The sequence below is a fragment of the Natrix helvetica genome (assembly GCF_964273705.1).
Source record: "Natrix helvetica genome assembly, chromosome: Z".
NCBI lineage: Eukaryota > Metazoa > Chordata > Lepidosauria > Squamata > Natricidae > Natrix > Natrix helvetica.
Genome location: NC_138554.1, coordinates 114,155,765 through 114,175,229, shown reverse-complemented (window position 1 = coordinate 114,175,229; position 19,465 = coordinate 114,155,765). Strand labels below are relative to the sequence as shown.

The window sequence follows — 19,465 nt, the reverse complement described above, 5'->3', positions numbered from 1 at the left end:
TGGGCAGTGGGACAGAATTTAACCCTTGCTTGGACACTCCTGCAGTGCACCGAGAACGACCCTTCAGGTAAGCCAATGGTCATTCCCAAACTTCCGGGTTCCCCGTAGGTCTGTTTTTCTCCTTCTGGAGGCTTCTACAAAGCCTCTGGAGTCGCACGCATAGCATTATAGGTGTGGCACACCAGCACACGACCCCCCTGCACTCCCCTGCTTTTGGCACACTCCCCTGCTTTTGGCACAGGAGCCAAAAAAGGTTAGCCATCACTGATATAAATTGTGACTGTCACTGTATACACTTTATTTAACAGGATCTGAAGACAACTACAATTAATTCATTAAATTATTTTATTACAATGGAATGCCAGTATTGTATAGTGATTATGTTCAGTATTGTATTAAGATTGGGGAGACAGATCCTTTGTTATCTAGTCATTTCTATGTCTTCATGACCCACCTGATATCAATTCACTAGAATTATCTGCCAGAATATATTTAAGTTCTTTTAATCTTATGCATGCATTATATAACATAGTTTATGGACATCAAACTATGAAGACATCCCAGGTTCTTTCCAACTCTTATTCTTTATTCTGTAATTCAGTATTATTCTGTTATCTTATCTTATGCAGGCAGTCCTTGACTTACAACCACAATTGAACCCAAAATTTCTGTTGCTAAGTGAGACAATTGTTAAGTGAATTTTGTCCCATTTTATGACTTTTCTGGCTACAGTAGTTAAGTGAATCATGGCAGTTGTTGAGTTAGTAAACAGTTAAGTGAATCTGGCTCCCCCATTGATTGTGCTTGTCAGAAGGTTCCAAAACGTAGTCACATGACACTGGGACACTGCAACTATTGTAGATATGAATCAATTGCCAAGTATCTGAAGTTTGATCACATGACTACAAGGATGTTGCAATGGTCCTAATTATGAAAAACAATTGTCCTTTTTTTCAGTATCATTGTAAATTTGAATGGTCACTAAACAAACTTGTAAATCGAACATTGCCTGTTCGATTTTGATATTTTTTATTTCTTTCTGCTTTCCAAACTTCAAGAACTTCTCTGATGAGTTTGCTATCTTGAACATTAGCCTGTCTTTCAATTATGCTCTTTTATTTTTGTATTTGTTTGTTTATTTAAACTTTCATGCCATCCATCATCCCACTGTGGCTGCTAGACTAATTACACTTTCAACAAGAGACTCCTTAGTCTTGCTCACTTTTAAGGTTCAAAACGATATTAATTAGCACGTCAGAGGTGGCTAATTTTTTTTCTGCTGTTTTGATTTCTATTACTATTTTTTCTAATCTAACAAAGTAATGGAAGTTTCTACATATAAAATTATTTATTGTAAATAAAAAGGTAGTAATATACACTCCTGAGTTTGAACAATTTGATTGCTCTGTATTCTATTCTAATTGAATAGGTAGGTTTTATTGTAATCATTGATTTGTACAATATACAAATTTGCAATTAAAAATGCAGCATGCTATTAGTGAAATAATAGGAAGTTACAGAAACTAAAATATAAAGTATTTTAAGATTTTCCCAAAGCTTGTCATATGGTAATCTAATATATATACCGTATTTTCAGAGTATAAGATGCACTTCCTCCCCAAAGAGTGTGGACATGTTGGTGCATCTTATACACTGAATACAGCCATTTTTGGCCTCCCGAAGCCCCGCCCCTGCATCCCATTGAATCCCATTTCGCCTTTCCCCCAGCCCCCAGAAGCACTCTGCGGGCTTCAGGCTTCAGAAAAGGCAAAGATGCCCCCATTTTGCAAAAAATGGGTGAAAAACAGGCTGTTATTTGCTAAAACAGGCAATTTTTTGCAAAAATGGAGGGACTTTTGCCTTCCCCCAGCCCCCAGAAGCACTCTGCAGGATTCAGCTGGGGTGGGGCAGGGCAAAAATGCTCCCATTCTGTGAAAACAGGTGAAAAATTGGCTGTTTTTTTGCAAGAACAGAGGTGTTTTTGCCTTCGCCCAGTCCCCAGATGCACTCTGCAGGCTTCAGCAGGGGTGGGGGAAGGCAAAACTGTCCCCATTTTTGTGAGAAATGTCCTGTTTTTCACCCATTTTTCGCAAAAATAGGTTTTTTTGCTTTTCCCCAGCCCTGCTGAAGCTTCCAAAGTGGTTCTGGGGGCCAGGGAGGACAAAAACTTTTTTTCTTACTTACCTCTTCAAAATCTTGGGGCATCTTATACACCGGTGCATCTTATGGGCCGAAAAATATGGTAATACAATATGTAAACAAAATATTATTTTAATATATCTCTATTTTAGTATATATTAAAATTCTAAAAACTGAAACACTAAAGCCTGCTAAGACACTTTATGAAACTCTGTGTAGGTAGTCCTGAGGCTACAACAGAAATTGGGGCCAGAATTGTTGTTATCAAGCAATATCGTTGTAAAGTGCTACATCAGGTGACTGCATGCCTTAGAAATGACAATCACCATTATGGTTGTAACTTGAAGACACATAGGTTTTTAAGTGGAAAAGGCAGGAGTCCCAGTAAGGCCAATGTGCTATGGCATAGTAGTGGTACTGCAGGATGCCCTAGGAGGAATAGTGTAGGCTTGTGATGGCAAAGCCATTCTGAGGGAACATGAGGTGTTGCCCTGTCAGCTCCAGCGTGTTGGCCAGCTGGTTTTTGGCTTTGATTTTGGGCTGTTCCTGAACTTCTGGGCTGTCCATTGGGCCTTTTTTCTCCCTCCGGAGGCTTGCGGACGGCAAAAAAATGTCCCAAAGCACCTTCCAGAAGTCTGGAGGCTCCAGTGAGGCCTGCATACATGCGCAGGGGTGGTGGTTATTGTATGCGCATGCGTGGGTTGAGGGCATTGCATTATGCGTGTGGGCATGCACATCCCCCCCCACTGTCCCCCGCTTTTGGCACGCCTTGACAAAAACACGTGGGTTCCTAGCTTTTTTCTTCATGCATCATAAACAATAATGCTGTTGTCACTATTTCTCTGCTTTTCCCTAGTAGTAAATATTGGGAGTGGCTACCATTTATTTTTTTAGTGGATGATTTTTAGTCTAATCTGTCTGTCATAACTGTTCTTTTCTGACATGCCCCCTCCCATCAGTGCAGCTCATTGTATCACTGGATTGCTCAAGTCCTTCCATAATTAGATGATCTATGAAGGTACTGTTCAGTAAAGCAGCTTTTATTGCCATGGAACCCATTGGAGAACCATTTGCAATAATAATAAAAAAGAACAAGCACTGTTAAAAAATTTGACACATTCATTCATATTCATCATGCAATATACACATGAAATCAGTTATCCTTCAGTATTATTCTTAAATACATGTGAGGAATGTTTTGTCAGTTTTTTTTAGATAAAAATAAAATATTGATGGCACATAGCTACTAATATTTAGGTTAAAATTAATCAAATGAAAACATTGAGAGTAATTAGGGGTGGTCTTTATTTTTACATTATAGTTCATTCAAATTTAGTAAAGAACACAAACAATTCTCAAATATATAGCAAAGAATAAAATACTGTATTAGGTATTTCTGCTTTCTAAAAACAGTATTGCTTTCAAGCAGTTTACTTTTGAGATGTAAAATTGTAATTTGACATAGACTAGCCACACAGTGTGATGTGAGCATCTCCGTAAATGGCTGTATGTATGGAGCATGCCTAGTTCTGTGAAAAGGTTCACTGTTCTCCCTCCTCCCCCCTCATACACTCAAGCTCTGAAGAGACGAAATGAACTTTGCACTTTCAAATGTTACATTTTGCACAGAGTTCATAGATTCTTTTTTAAACATTGAAATTACATAGTAAAGGGGGTGGGGGGGGAAGAGCAGTGAAGTAAATTCAGAAATGCATGCACCGAAGGACAAAGCATATAGTCTCTCTATATATGCTGATTACATTAATGGGTATTGTATCTCTTACAACAGTGGCTCTCAACCTTTGCAATGCCGCGACCCTTTAATACAGTTCCTCATTTTGTGGTGACCCCCAACCATAAAATTGGTGTCTCGGTTCCTAAGACCATCAAAAATATGTGTGTCCCGATGGTCTTAGGCGACCCCTGTGAAAGGGTCATTCGACCCCCAAAGGGGTCCTGACCCACAGGTTGAGAACCACTGTCTTACAATATACTTCTTGATTTTTCTCCCATATTAATAAAACGTCTTTGTATTTTGGTGGCATGACAAATTAAGAATTTACTTACATTGTAACTGAGACATAGAAAGTTTCTGAAGCTGAAAATAAAGATCTTGCAGCAGAGAATGGATGTGCAAAGAACTGTGATTCTGCGGTGTTCAATGTTCACATGTATGAGAAACAGTGCTGGGCTCTGCAGCTGCAGACAATAACTAAACTGGCTGGCTAATGAAGGCCACGTGGATGAGGCTTCTGAAAAGAGCCAAAGGCAGACGGCTAAAGAATTCAGATATCTGTGTAAGCTATATGTTTCAATTTGCTGGCATATTTTGCATTACAGGTGGCTGAGGAAGGCACTGCTTGCGTCTATTCCGTTTGAATTAGCAGGTTTTCATTCCTCTGACTGTAGCAGAAAGGGATAGAATCAAAGATATATGTTGTTTATGTAGTTATTTGGCATCATTACCTGCAATTGGTTATTACTTGACTTGAGATATACTGTCTGCCACAATTTGATTTGAAATTCTTTCTATTTTTACTGACTAGTTGAGGCAGATCTGAGTCATTATTTCCTGAAGGAAAAGGTTATCATTTGAAGAGGTATTTTTCAGTTAAGATATTATCTGTAACTCATACCTGAAATTACAATCCTTTTCAAGGATAATTCCTACCAACTTTGTATTTTTGATTTAGTTAGAGTCAAATTGCCTTGCTTCTAGTTTGCTGATATATATCTATTCTTGAAACAGCTGCACATCCTTTAACCTGGAGCACACCATTCATACTATTGCACAGAACCTATCTTTGCGAAGCAAAAATCATTTGCTGAGTAAAAGGAAGAAGAAAACACTAACAATAATTCTTGACAATGAACATTGGTGTTCAGGACGGCTTCAGAATTAAAACTGTTTCTATACATTAATTTCTTATTGAGGCTAACTGCAGTTAAAAAAAACAAGACCAGGATTTTCAGTTGGTTCTGAAAAAGAAACCTCACAGAAAACATTATGATTTTTTGTAATAAGATAATAGTTGTATTTTTCAATCTCTGTTTTTCTTTTGCTCAGGGTTCAGCGGACTCTTATACCAGCCGTCCGTCTGATTCAGATGTGTCTCTTGAGGAGGACAGAGAAGCGGTGCGGAGAGAGGCTGAACGACAGGCCCAGACACAGCTGGAAAAAGCAAAAGTAAGAGATGGGGGTGGGACTGATTCAGGGAAATGATTGTTCTAATAAAACAATTACTTGATTAATTTTTGATGGCATCATCCTTTTTTAAAAAAATGTCAAGACAAACACAACATATCCTTCTTTACATACTGTAGAAAGTGTACCAGTTGATTACAAAAAGGCTTACGTGCATCTCTTCCACAGTCAACAAACATATTTCATATTAACTCAAGTATTTTAACTCAGATATTTATACATGTTACCATCATCATACCTCCATTTTCATTTGACTATAATTGTTTAAATGTCCTTCATCATCGAATATATTAAGATTTAATACATAACCACATACTGGAATTTCATTTACTATTTCTAAAATCCTCCAATAACACTGAATCCTTATATCCTATTCTAGCTGAACATCCATAATATTTAATAACAAAGTTTTCTAATCCTTCTTTCCAAATCATTGTTTGCAACTTACATCTAATTTCCTTATGTTGTACCCATACCTATATATATGTTGTTATTATTATCCCTCCTTTATTTAACTATATCCTGTATCATAACATTTACCCCCTAATATTCAAAGCTTAACTATATCTAACTTAGTTCTTTTTTATTAACCTTAATATATAATTCAAAAGTATTTCTAATCTTCTTTTCATGGGTACCATTCTATATTCAAATCCCATTATTACTTATCATGACACTACACATTGTATACATTATTATCATTATCAATTATTTGTTTATCTATATCTATTATCACTAAATTTCACTAAGTTTAATTAGTTTTAAATTATACTCTTCCATCTATCAACCTGTATCTTTCCAGTAGCAAAACAGTCTCATATTTTCAGCTATTTGTGGTATCAGTCCTCTAATCATCTCCTTAATCAACTTTGTATGGACTCCTCTTAGCAACTCTTTGCTTATAAAATCTCTCATATAATTTCGATGTCCTTCTTCTGTTTCCTTAATCAGCTTATCCTTGATTGTCGATGGTGTTATCAAAACTATTGCTAATAAGATTTTGCTGTTTAAATCCATGGGGTATGTTTCCCCTCCATTTAATTCCTATTTCAATACTCTACTCTTTCCATTTTCAGAAACAAACCAATCACTATAAATATCAGCAGTTTTAATTTCTTTATATTCATTTTCCTCTTCAATTTTTTGGATTTTAAATGCCACTTTATCCATTTGATGAACATCTTCAATTTCTCCATCATATTTTGCTGTTAAATGCACTAAGTCATCCAACTTCTTCTCTATCCTCTTATGTGTATTTTCTAAGAATATATTTTGCAGACTTAAAACTTCTTTCTCCTGTTGAAATTGTGCCATTATCTCCAGCTAATAAACACTGCTGCTCTAGCTTAGAAGGTTTTAACAAAGATTAAGCATTGATTCACAATAATCATTTCATTTTCACCTTTCTCTGGTTAAAAATACTTCAAAGGAACATTTGTGTACTTTTCTTCTTATCACTCTCTATAAACAAGCAGTAAGACCTTGAAGTGCCAAGCCAGGATAATCAGTGAAAGAAAATAAAAGTGTTTCATTTCCAAGACACAAACCTCTAGCCTCTGAGTAGCAGTGTTATTGTTACAATGTTGCGATTTTCTTTTTGTATCTTTTTTGTATTTCAAGTTGAAAAGAAAGTCCGATTCTTAAATGAGTTAGAAACTCACCCACAGTAATGAAAGGGGAGAATTTTAGACCATAGGTTACAAAGAGTAATGAAAAAAAAATAGAAGAAGAAAACTTAATCCATTCGTTTTAAAAGGCTTACATAAATTCCATCCATGAAGATAGCATTAAAAAAAAGATAACCCACTGTCAAAAACAATTCCAAATTTAAGTCCGCCGCTTCTGTTCTCCAATTTAAATTTATTTTAAGTTTTTTATAGGCAGTCACTTTTAAAATGGTAAAAATTCCTCACCAGCTGGACTTCCGGCGGATGCCACCAGGGCAATGGACGCTCCCTTTAGAGCGTCCGATCTACAGCTGATTGTTTTACCGGGAATCGCGGACATTGGCGATTCCCAGGGGCGAAAATCCTCTGCCTCGGGCAAAGAGGCGGAGGAGAGCTTTTTCGGGCTGGGTTGAGCCCATTTGGACCCTCCAGGGAGGAATTCCTGGAGGTAGAAGCGGTGCTCCCCAGGTGGCCCGAGAGGAAGCTCCAACAGCTGGATCCCCCTGCTTTGCAGGGCAAGCTCTGGAAGGCACGTCTCCGTTTACATTGTTTATTGGTGCTGAATTGTAACGGTCAGACTGAGACTGAAGCGGTGGCTGCAAGTATTTTTGGGTTTTTTTTTTCTGCTTTCTCTTATTATTCTACAGCTTTATAACAAAGACTTTCACTTTGGGGGAAAAAAAACGGAGAACTTTTTCCTTTTAAAATGGCTACTTTTCTTTCTCTGCTTGTTCTCCTTAATTGACTCTTACTGAAACCTTATACAACAGTGCCATCTGGTGGTTGGAATTGAAAAAGAGGGGGGGAAAAAGAAAAGAGGATTTTCCTTTTGGTTTTTTTTTTTTTTTTGTGACTTGCTTGGCGCCTTGGCAAGTTATGGCTGCACAGAGAGGTACCAAGCCCAAGGGCACCTCCTCTCCTTTACAACAATCTCAGCTGTCCTTGTTGGCACAACTTCAATCTAAATCCCAAAATCCACCACCTGCAGCAATTACCAATAAAGAAATATTGGATACTTTGAACATTAAGTTTGGTGATATGGAGAAAAATATGTTGGATTTGAAACAACAAATGAGAAGCCAACAGGACCAAATGGATCAAATGAACCAAACTATGGAAGAGATGAGGGATCAGGCAGCTCGGGCTAATCAACATATTAGAAATGATGTTGTTTCTGCCCTTTCTGGACTGGTTGTAAATTTGGAATTCCTGGATGATGCGGTTAAAGAGACTCAGAAGGATGTTGGAAAATTGGAATACCGGGCAGACAAGTTGGAAGAGAGGGCGGATAGAATTGAGCTTGAGCAGTTGTTATTCCAGTACAAGCAGTTAGAGGCTGTTTTGCGGGTAAGGGGTTTGCCAGAGGATAAAGACAGCGGGAAAGGAGAAGATTTGAGGGTGATTTGCGCGGAGGCTTTTGCCCCCCTTCTACAAGTGGATCCAAAAGAGATTCTCCAACAGATTGAGAAAGCCTACAGAGTTAACTCCTGGTATGCAAGACAGCGAAACTTGCCAAGAGATGTGGTGGTTCATCTGGAAAGGAGATACCTGCGTAATGAGATTGTACAGGCTGCATATCATCAGAGATGTACTGTGTGAGATCAGGAGGTGAAAGTTTTGAAAGAAATACCATTGAAAATGCTTAGGCTGCGCAAAGAGTTTAAATTTTTGACGGATGAGCTGAAGAAACGTAACCTGCAATTTAGATGGGAGTTGCCAATTGGCGTCACTTTGATTTACTCTGGGAAAAGATATCGATTGGATTCTACTCAGAAGGCCAGAGATTTTTATTCCAAGGTTCTGAATGCTGCGAGCCAGGATTGGAATCGGAAAAGACCCAGCCTGTTCAGCAGGAGCCAATAGAGATAGCAGCCTCGGCACTTGCGTCAGTTGATAAACAGCTTGTGGAGAGACTGGAAGAAGCAGTAGGCTTGGGATTGGAATTTAAAGAACAGAGAATTACTAGAGCAACGGCAAAGAAAATGGAGAAGACTATACAGCAAACTTCGAGTATCTCTGTTGATGTACCTACACAATCTGAAGCCGTGGGAGGAGCAAGGCCTAAGAGATTTCCTACTGATATGAGGGCTATGCTTCAGAAGTTTCAAACTAAGCTTGACGATGGTCAGGCTGCGGACCTGGAATGTTAATGGACTCAATTCCCCACAAAAAAGAAGAAAGGTTTTCTATTATTTGAAACAGCATAAAAATGATGTAATTTGCCTGTAGATTTATGAAAGTTAAGGCTTTATGGATTAAAATATGGTGGATAATGTAGAAGAAGATTCTTAAAAGAAAAATTAAATTTGCTCCCCAATTTTTTCTACTGGGCATAGTACCTGACTGCACTGTTGCTGAAACTAAATTAATATTGTATATGATTACAGCAGCTAGACTGCTGGTAGCAGTCTAGCTGCTTCCAACAATATTGGAAGAAAGCAGAATTATGCTCTATAGAAGAATGGATACTTAAGGTAGCAAATCTTGCCGAAATGGATAAAATTTCTGTATATCTAAAAGATCACTCTTATGATAAGTATATTATAGATTGGTATCCCTGGATTGATTTTGTAAAATTAAGGTACGGTTCAAAGGAAGTGTCTATGGGATTTGGTTGAGAAATGTTTCATAAATATGTAGTAATGGTTTTGGAAAGGAGGTTATGATGGTTTTTTTTCCTTTTTTGTTTTTTTTGTATTATCCTGTTCTTATTCTGATATATGCATATTATTATTGGGATATTTGTTTTTCAGATTTGCTGGTAACTGTGCTTCTGTCTCTATCTGGGAAGTCAGGGGTTGGGTTAGGGAGGGTTAGGGTGGGAAACGGGGGGGGTGGGGGGAGGGGGAGGGGAGGGAGAAAATGTTTTAAAAATTTTTTGTTTTGTGTAAAACTTTTCAATAAAAAAAAAAAAATCCTCACCAGCTGGAAATACTTTCTCTTTCCATATCCTTCCGTTTTGGAGCCGTCCCGACTTCATCATCCAAATGGCTGGATTTTTTGTCACCAGCTTGAAGAACTTTCTCTTGGATCGATCAGGGACTTTGCAATGTCCCTGAGATCAGCAAGACATATTCTTCCTGTTCACCATCTCTGTGGGATGGTTTAAGTCCGTTTGGACCACCCAGTGGCAAAAGTGTCGACGTTGTGTCATCGTAACTTCGGCTCCTCCCCCGGTGGCATCATTCTTATCTGTATAAAAAGGTACAGCACAAAGTTGGTGTTACTGCATGCAAACTAGGTCTGCAAAGCAAAAAAATATTTTCCAGTTACAAGTCTATTTAAACTGTATAGGACAAGCAGTTCTAGTTTATAGTTTCCGTGCACCGTGGGAACCTTCATGTATATATATACCAGAACTTTGATAATGCAGTGCAAATATCCAAAGGTTGCCATACAAATAAATAGTACATATAACAAATTGCACAGTAGTTGTGAAAGATTGGTCTTTCATCACATCACAATATATATTTGAGAGAAGAGGATTGATTATTGCTTCTCACGTGATGCAAATCACTGTCTCAAAGAGAACTATTCTCTGTTTTATTTCCTGTGGAGAGATTACAAAATAAGTAGTTTGCAAAATGTTAGCAAAATTCTCTTACAATACTTTACAAACTATTTGAATATTGCATGTTAGAAAAAAAACTATTAAAAGGTTATTCATTATAGCAACATATTCTAGAGCACTCCGCAAAGCCAGAGCTGCAAATGCTGTAACTATGGTGCCCATACAGGTCTGCCCGATATGTGGCAGAACATTTCGTGCCCGTGTAGGCTTTACCAGCCAACTGTAGACACACCGTGGACAGCCCACAACCTGGTAGATGTCAGGTCCTCAAACACAATGGACAAACATTATCATATTCTAGACCAGTGTTTCTCAAACTTGGCGACTTTAAGTCCTGTGGACTTCAACTCCCAGAATCCCCCAGCCAGCATAGCTGGCTGGGGAATTCTGGGAGTTGAAATCCACAGGACTTAAAGTCGCCAAGTTTGAGAAACACTGTTCTAGACATAGACAGATATGATTTCCTTCTGAATGGTTCAGTACATTAGGGCTAGTGAACTTCCGATTCCTTTTGTTAAACAGTGTCATTGATTAGGACTCAAAGGGTGCCTTTGCTGTTGTGGCACCTGCACTCTAGAATTAGATTCCCCTGATAACATGTGGTCCTGCCTTGATGGTGCTCTGGAAAGCCTTAAAAATCTGGCTGTTCTCTCAGACCTTGGGATAAGGAGGTTTGATCCCTGCTAGATTGTGTATATATTGATCTGCCACTGGATCTTCTTTTTTTATTTCTTTTATTTAATTATTACATTGTATTTTTATTCACTTTGGTTTTATTGTATACCACCCAGAGATAATTTAAGTTGGACAGCGCCAAAATAGAATTAAATTAATATTTATAAATTTGTAGTATTTCATCCTGGAAATTCTGAATTGTATCTGTACAGCACCATCATGCGCACACTTTTTTTTTAATAAAAAGAGAAATTAATACATCATTTATTCTGTTATGATTACCTAATTTCTTAATTCTGTTTCCTTCCTTTTCCTTCCCATCTACATCACTAATCTCATTCTTGCTGTTTCTGAAAAATAGCTATACTGTTCTGAATATTCTTTGAATTTTTTCTTATTCCTGTTTATCTTTAAAAACAACTGTTTTTATTTTAAAACTGATTTCTTAATAATAAATGGATTTGATTAATTACAGGGCAACCATTAAACTTAGATTCACCTGATATTTTTTTAAAGAGCATCAACAATATAGGCATTTAAAATTTATTTTTATTGCTTTTTTCTTTTGAAAAAGAAAAGAAGACAAAAATACAAAAATAGTTATAATGCCATACATAGAAAAACAAAGCATAAAAAGGGCTTAAAGAGAGAAAAATCATTGTAGCAATTAATAATAATTCTATATATAGTTATATAAATTTATGTAGATATGAAATGCATATTTATTAATTTCTAATACATTTGTATAACTATAATTGTTTTTAAAATTATATTTTGTATAAATTCGTTCCATATTTCATTATAAAATCTGCAGACTAGTCAACTCTATAGAGGTGGCAAGTGTCTACAACTCATTGAGTGATTGGGGCCATTCATTTATATGTTCAATGTTGCAATATCAGGTTTCTTAAGCCATAATAAGGCCTTCGAGAATCCATTTATGTTATTTATGCTTCAGCACTGCTGGAGGGAAATTAAAAACAAAGCAAACCAGACATGGGTTAGAGCAATTAAGGCCTACCTTTTGATAGTAGGAGTGGCAAAACGTCACTATTTCTCCAATATGATTGTATCCACAGAGTTTTAACTTACGGCCCTGTTCAAGTTCACCAGTCCCTGCTTGGGAAGGAGGGCTCAAACAATCATTTACAGGGCTGTGCAGAGGAACTTGTTGAATACTTGATGAATAAAATTGCTTGGATCCATTCTCAGTTTGAGTCTATTAGCAATGCCTGTGGAATTGATTTTCCAGATTATCTGGGAACCGTTTGACCCGGTTAGACCTGAGGAAGTGGACAGGATCCTTGGAGCTGTTAAGGAAGTTAATTGCTTTTTGGACCCCTCTCCCTCCTGGTTGGTGAAAGCCTCCAGGACGGTGACCTGTAGGTGGTTCCAAACAGTGATTAATGCATCTTTGCCGGAGGGGATGTTTCCAGCACTATTCAAGATACCCCTAGTTAGACTCATCCTCAAGAAATCATCATTGGACCCAAGCTCCCTGGACAACTTTTGTCCAGAATCCCATCTCCCCTTTTGAGGATAGGTGGTAGAAAAAACCTTGGAACTCTAGAGAGTCCTGGATGAAACAGATTATTTGGACCCCTTTCAGTAGGGTTTCAGACAGAATTATGGGACAAAAACAGTATTGGTCATGTTGTGGATAATCTCTGGGAACAGTAGGATGAAGATACTGCATCCATTCTTGCTCTCAGCAGCTTTTCATTGACCATGCTGTCCTTTTGGGATGGCTACAGGGAATGGGATGGACAGCACAATATGGTGCTGGTTCAGCTTCTTTTTTTAAAGACCAGGTCAAATCATTATTAATAGGGATTAAGAAGTCCAATCTTTTGTGGGGTGTCACAAGACATGGACTTTTTTTTACTCCTTTTTAACATCTGCATGAAACCACTAAGTGAGATCATCTGAAACCATGAGATGAGATATCAGTATGCCAAGGATAACACAGCTCTATATCTCCATCCCTGGTGATCCAAACAATATTGTGACTGCCTTTTCTAAGTGTCTGGAAGCTGTAAGCATCTGGATGATGGTCAATGGGCATCAGCTGAAACCAGACAAGACTGAGTGGCTCTGGCTAGGAGAAGATCTCTGGATTCAGCGGTTTATGAATATTTATTCTGCATGGGGTTGCAGTACCTCAGACAAATCCAATGTGCAGTTTGGGAGTCCTCCTGGACCAATGACTCTTGCTCAAAGAGAAAGTTGTAGTTGTGGCTAGGAGGGTTTTTGTGCAACTTCGCATTGTATCCCAGTTGCCTCTTACCTGGATCCTGAGGCTCTGTGCATGATCACTCATGCCCTAGTCATATCTTGGCTGGATTACTGCAATGCTTTCTACATGGGCTATTCTTGAAGAGTATTCAGAAGCTGCACCTGGTGCAGAATGCAGTGGCTCATAGTCTTGGGAGCTCCTAGGGCTGCACATATAATGCATGAGCTGCATTAGTTGGCATTTGTTTCCAGATCCAATTCAATATTGGTCAATACTTTTAAAACGCTACATGGCATGGGTTCAGAGTATTTGAGCAACCATCTGTTCCCGAGGGGACATGTCAGTGCAACTTGTTCCAGAGAAACAGGCCTACTACAGACCCTATTTGTTATGGTATTGAAGGAAGCAGTATCAAGGAGAAGAGCCTTTTCTGCTGTGGTCCCATCCTGTGGAACATTTTTTTCATTGGAGGTAAGAAATGCTTCCTCCTTTTTGGCCTTCAAAAGGGTATTAAAAGCTGACATTGCAGGTTGACCTGAAGTCCTGAGGGGGTTCTTACTGGAAGTGGCTAACAAAAAAAAAAAAAAAGATCTCCTCCCTGTCCCATCCATCTCTTGGCTCTTTTAGCACAGTTTTTAATAATATTTTAATGTTGGTTCTTTTTAATTATAGGGGAGATGGGTGGCATATAAAATTAATACTTGCATACCTATGTATATGCATGCATACATACAGTACATACTGTATTTTTCGGAGTATAAGATGCACCTTTTTCCCTCAAAAAAGAGGCTGAAAATATGGGTGCGTCTTATACACCGAAAACAGCATTTTTTTTGTCTCCTGAAACCCCACCCCCTTCACCAAAATGGCCATGCATAATTTCTAGGAGGCTTTCAGAGAGCTCCTGGGCTGGGGAGGGCAGAAATGAGCAAAAAAATTGGCCGTTTTTTGCTCAATTTCCCCTCCCCCAGCCCCCGGAGTACTCTATAAGTTTCCTCTTTTTTTGACAAAAATAGGCCCGTTTTCAGGAAAAAGTGGCTGTTTTTTGCTCATTTTTGGGCCCCCTCAACCCCCTGGAATACTCTACAAGCCTCCTAAGGGCTATTCTTGCCCCTTTTTTTGAAAAAAAAAAACGATCCCGTTTTCGCAAAAAATGGTCCGTTTTGGGGAGGGTTTTTTTATTTGCTTCTTCAAAACCTTGGTGCGTCTTATATTCTGAAAAATACGGTACATAAAATGTTGTTAGGTTGTCAAATTCCATATACTTCATATATATAGTTTAAAAGAATATTACCCTCTGAACATTTTAGCTTTTGTCACACATTCATTATGTTGCCCACCACTGTCTCCCAAAACTTTTGTTAAGTATAGCATATTGTTAAAACATGTGTTTTAAGTAAGTATTATTTTTATAATATTTTCAACAAAATTCAATCTTAGACAATCCTTTTTCTACCAATGTAATGGAATAAATAAATTCTGAATATTTTTTGTTGTATAAGTCATAATTTGAGGTCTATTAGTACTCCTTAATTGCAGAACCTGTGGACAGACTTCACCATAGTTTCAATTGGGAAACTGTGAGCATCCTAGACCAAACTAAAGTAAAAACAAACAAACATATGAGACGATTCTGGGAAGCCTGGACTCAGACAACTCAAGAACATAGAGACAAATAACATCTACATACCATTCAAAATAGATATTCAAAAAGCTAAAAGACCACAGGACATTCTTCCCAGAAATTATCCAGATAAAATGAGATTAATGCCATAATTAATACCATTAGGATTACAATAATGAAGAGGTAAGCAATATCCTAATCAAAGACTAATGCAGACATAAAAAGTTACAGAAAATAACAGCTTAATCAAGGAACCATCAAAACAACTCCCATCCACATTGACAGGGGAACTCACATAGAGACCTTCTAACACTGATGATGTCACCTAGTTGGGTAATGAAACATCTGCAAGAAAACCATCAAGTTCAGAGAGCATCATGACCCCACAATTCAATCCTGAACTACAAATATTCTCTATTAGTTTTGACTAGGCAATATAAGAACTTCCAATTCTTTATCCAGCTAATTTTTTAGCATCTGTATGCCAAATTGATTTATTGATAACAAATACCAATAAAAGCTAATAAGTTTTATAGTTTTAAAGAATTTAACAAATTATTCTAATATCTCAGAAACTGAAAATGCTATTGGTCCAAACAATGTGGCTAACAAATGTTGTAACTATAAATCTATACTGATAGAAGATATTTATTCTTAACGTAGCACATATTAAAAAATCATCTTTATTATCTGTTAATTAGTCCAAAGTCAATATACCTGTTTTCATACAATTTTCCATATCACCATTTTTTTCATTTTTAAAGTTGAATTTCAGATTTTTTTAAAAAATTAGCCATTACACCCCAACTTTCTAATTGACACAATTGTTCTCAGAAATAGAAAAGTTATATTGTTTAGACTGTAATACTTTCCATCCAGATAAAGATGCACAAATGAGAAAAGTTTTAGTTTACAATAATTTCAAATTACAAGTTTTAATTTAAAATATTTCATATTTGACTATAGGTAAGGACAATAACAATGTTCCAGATTTGGAGGTACATGTAATGTTGCTATAAATATTTCTTTAAAGAAGAGTTATGTTAGTAATATACTGAAGGAACTAGTGATTAGGTCTGGAATTAAAAAACATTATTATATTCTATGAATTTTGGATAGTTTATTCCATAACTGGAATAAAATGCCACAGTAAAGGTTGTCTACCAACTTCAATTTGTTTTCTCCCCTTTTTTGTTGGGGAAGGGGAAGGAAACATATTGTAGCACTTCTTTGGATCTGAATTCTCTTTTTTCCATTTGAAATGCGTTGGATTGCTTGATGTACATTTACACTTGATGTAAAGAAAAGGAAAGAAAAGCAAATGGTACAATTATTGACTCAGATTCAGATCTCAATGGCTTTTTGTACTGTTCATAATGATCTCCCTAAAATGTTTCATTGATGTGGGATTAGATGGTACCCTGCTGCAATACTTCAGCCCTTTATGAGTAAGTAATCGTAAAACATTGTCATTTGTATATGGGATTCATTTCCTGTTCAGCTGTTCAGATACTTTCACAGGGGGAGAGCCATCGCTAGTTTATGGATGAAAGTGAACTCTTCTCAACTAATAGCCAGGAAGCTATAGAATTCGTAAATCAGTAATGGCTAGAATGAGTCCAAAGATCAATGGTCATTATATAAGCTTCTTTGGAAATGGTAAATTCATCATATTCTGAATCTGGTTTATATCATCGAGTTATGAGATTTGCAATTTGCAATTGTTTTTGAATTCTGCTGAATATCTAGTTGACTGCAACTAAATTGTCTTGCCCTAGTTTCAGAAGTATGTTTCTTTTATCTCTGACTTACTAAATATACATTTGGTCATACTTTAAACACAACCTTAGCTACACTAAGCTTGGCATATTACAATGTTTGTATGTGAGACCATCCTTTAAAAATCACTGAAAACTTTGGGAAGTTAAAATGAATACTAGAATACGTAGGCTAGAATATTTAGGTACTTGAAGTTATTTTAGTTATGAATTCTGTTATTTCTTTTTATTCAGTTTTGCTTGTTTTTGCAAACAAATTATTGTGTGCATTCTTCTTATCTGGGAGCCTTGAAACAGCACTTCCCAAATGCCCCTGTTATGATTGGGTATTGCGTTCTTGTGTTGTTTATTCCAAGAAAAACTACTTTTATCCAGTTTGGAAAGCACTGCTCTAAACAATTTAGTGTTAGTTGATGTCCACTTTTTTCCAGTCAAGAGATAAGTATTTAACACATGTGAAGAACCTCTGGTACAATGAAGACTTAAGACTTGATTGTGTATTAAGCAATTGTGAGTTGCCCAGGTCCTGATGCAACATAGCAGTCCCAAATGATAATCTTTCTACCGCTTTACAATTGGATTGGGCTCTTTTGGTCTTTGGTTTTTTGCCAAACATGTCTTCTGGTACTTTGGCCAAATAACTCTATCTTTGCCTTGTCTGTCCAGAGTACATTGTTCAGAAGTATGGGTCTTTGCCCCTAGTGTTTATGAACGAACTTTGTCCTGATGTTTCTTTTCTTTTCTTTTTTTTTGGGATAACAAACTTTTACTCCTGACACACCTCCCTCATAGATCTAATTTGTGCAGCTTCCTCTTAATGGTAGACTTGTGTCCTTTGTCATAGATAATGATGAGAGCTAACTTAAGTCATGTTATGAGATTATGGGCTTTGTAAAAACTTGATTTTGCTTCTAAGCAAGTTTGCAATTGTTTGAAGTCACTTGTAGATGATCTTCTGGATAGTGGAATGATTGTTGTCAAATAGTTGGGCAATTTTTAAAAAAACTCTTTCCAAGATTCATAGGCATCTATAACTTTCTGAAGTCTCACAGAGTTCTTTTCATCTAGAGATAGTAACTCTACACATTTCAACAACAGAGAGCAAGTAAAACTAAATGTCTTAGTTAGTTTTTCTTTCTTAGATTTTCTCTCACAATGTTCTAACTATTTGCATTTGATCTGGTATCCTTGATTCTAATTTTACAATTTTGAGGTAAAGGTAGCCCTCAACCTACGACTGAAATGGAACTCCAGAGCTTTTTATAGTACTGCACAAACCATTTTAGGGAAGCAGAACAGATGGCTTTGGTGTGATGAGAAGCAGGACCAAGGTCTGCATAGAGATAGGATAAGGGAATGGCAAAGATAGGGGGCTTTACAGGATCTTGGAGGTTGCCAAGGGACACTGCAGAAGTTGTAATTTTGGGACTGGGACATAAATAACATTTTGGCAGTCTGCTGTAACTTTGAATGGCCACTAAGTGACAGGTCCAAATCAAGGGCTACCCGTAATGATAAATATAGTGATATATTTACTTTTTCCATACATGAATTGTATACATTTTTAAAAATTTAAATTACACAAGGAACTTTAAAATGTTATAATATATCCCTTATATTAGTATTGTTGAAATGAAAATCAGATGTCTCTATGTTGAAATATGTCCCTATGATGAAAAGTCAAACATTTCAAAGGAGGTACTTTTTCACACAGCTGTATATAGTCTTTGGTGACAAACAATGGCATAGAACAGAAAAACTCTTTGACATTTAAATCCTTACATAGCAAAATACGACTAACCTACTTTTGATGGGTTTTATTTATTATTTTAACAAAATGTGTAATATCTTCTTCGATGGACTCTAGGCACTGAACAATATCAGGAAAAAACCCATAGAATATAAACAGCTAAAATTAATACAATTCATTTCTAATACTATCCTATGGTTGGCCCCCTGCATCAGCTTGGGCCAAATTGTCTTCTATAAGTCTTCTATTTCTGTGTACTGTTTGTCTTCTAAATGCCCACAAATATAGGCCTTTTCTATTAAAAGCTCTCTTTGTAGTCATTTAGAAAGCAAACTGTCTTAGTTCATCATGCCTATGACTCAGAATGATAGAGGGGCCAGAAATCAAAATATGAATTTTTTAAAATAAATTCTTCTAATGTGGTTTTTAGAATTAAATATTTCTCTGTATTAAGATGCTCATAATTGTGAATCATCATGAGAGCTATTTTTGCGGCTAGAATATATAAACAATTTTATAAAGAAAAAATACTTCTTAAATGGACTATTCTGGCTTTTATTAATTCCTTTCAATGTGTCTAAATCAACTTGAGTCCTTGTAGTTTTCCTGTGCACTGCTTGGAGAGTCCAAGCAATGGGTTAAATCAGTCTGGTTGCCCTGAGACTGAGGAATCTCTTCCTTGACCACGCCTCCTGATGCTCGTTAATGCCAGATTTTTTTACCTCAGTCTGCCCGTTCAGGAACTATTTCAATGAGCTCTAACTTAATTTACTCCAGGCTTGGGCTCTTAGTATTTTTCCTTCCTAGTTTGGTTTTTTTC

General features: G+C 36.9%; 1 protein-coding gene across 1 annotated transcript in view; it reads left to right on the top strand.

Annotated features, from left to right (window-relative positions):
• Window positions 1–19,465, top strand: part of CACNB2 (calcium voltage-gated channel auxiliary subunit beta 2) — a 183,552-nt gene that overhangs the window by 104,271 nt on the left and 59,816 nt on the right. Inside the window, exon 3 of the mRNA XM_081933426.1 lies at window positions 5,207–5,326. Within this exon, the coding sequence (XP_081789552.1) occupies window positions 5,207–5,326 (120 nt within the window). The remainder of the gene's footprint in view (window positions 1–5,206; window positions 5,327–19,465) is intronic.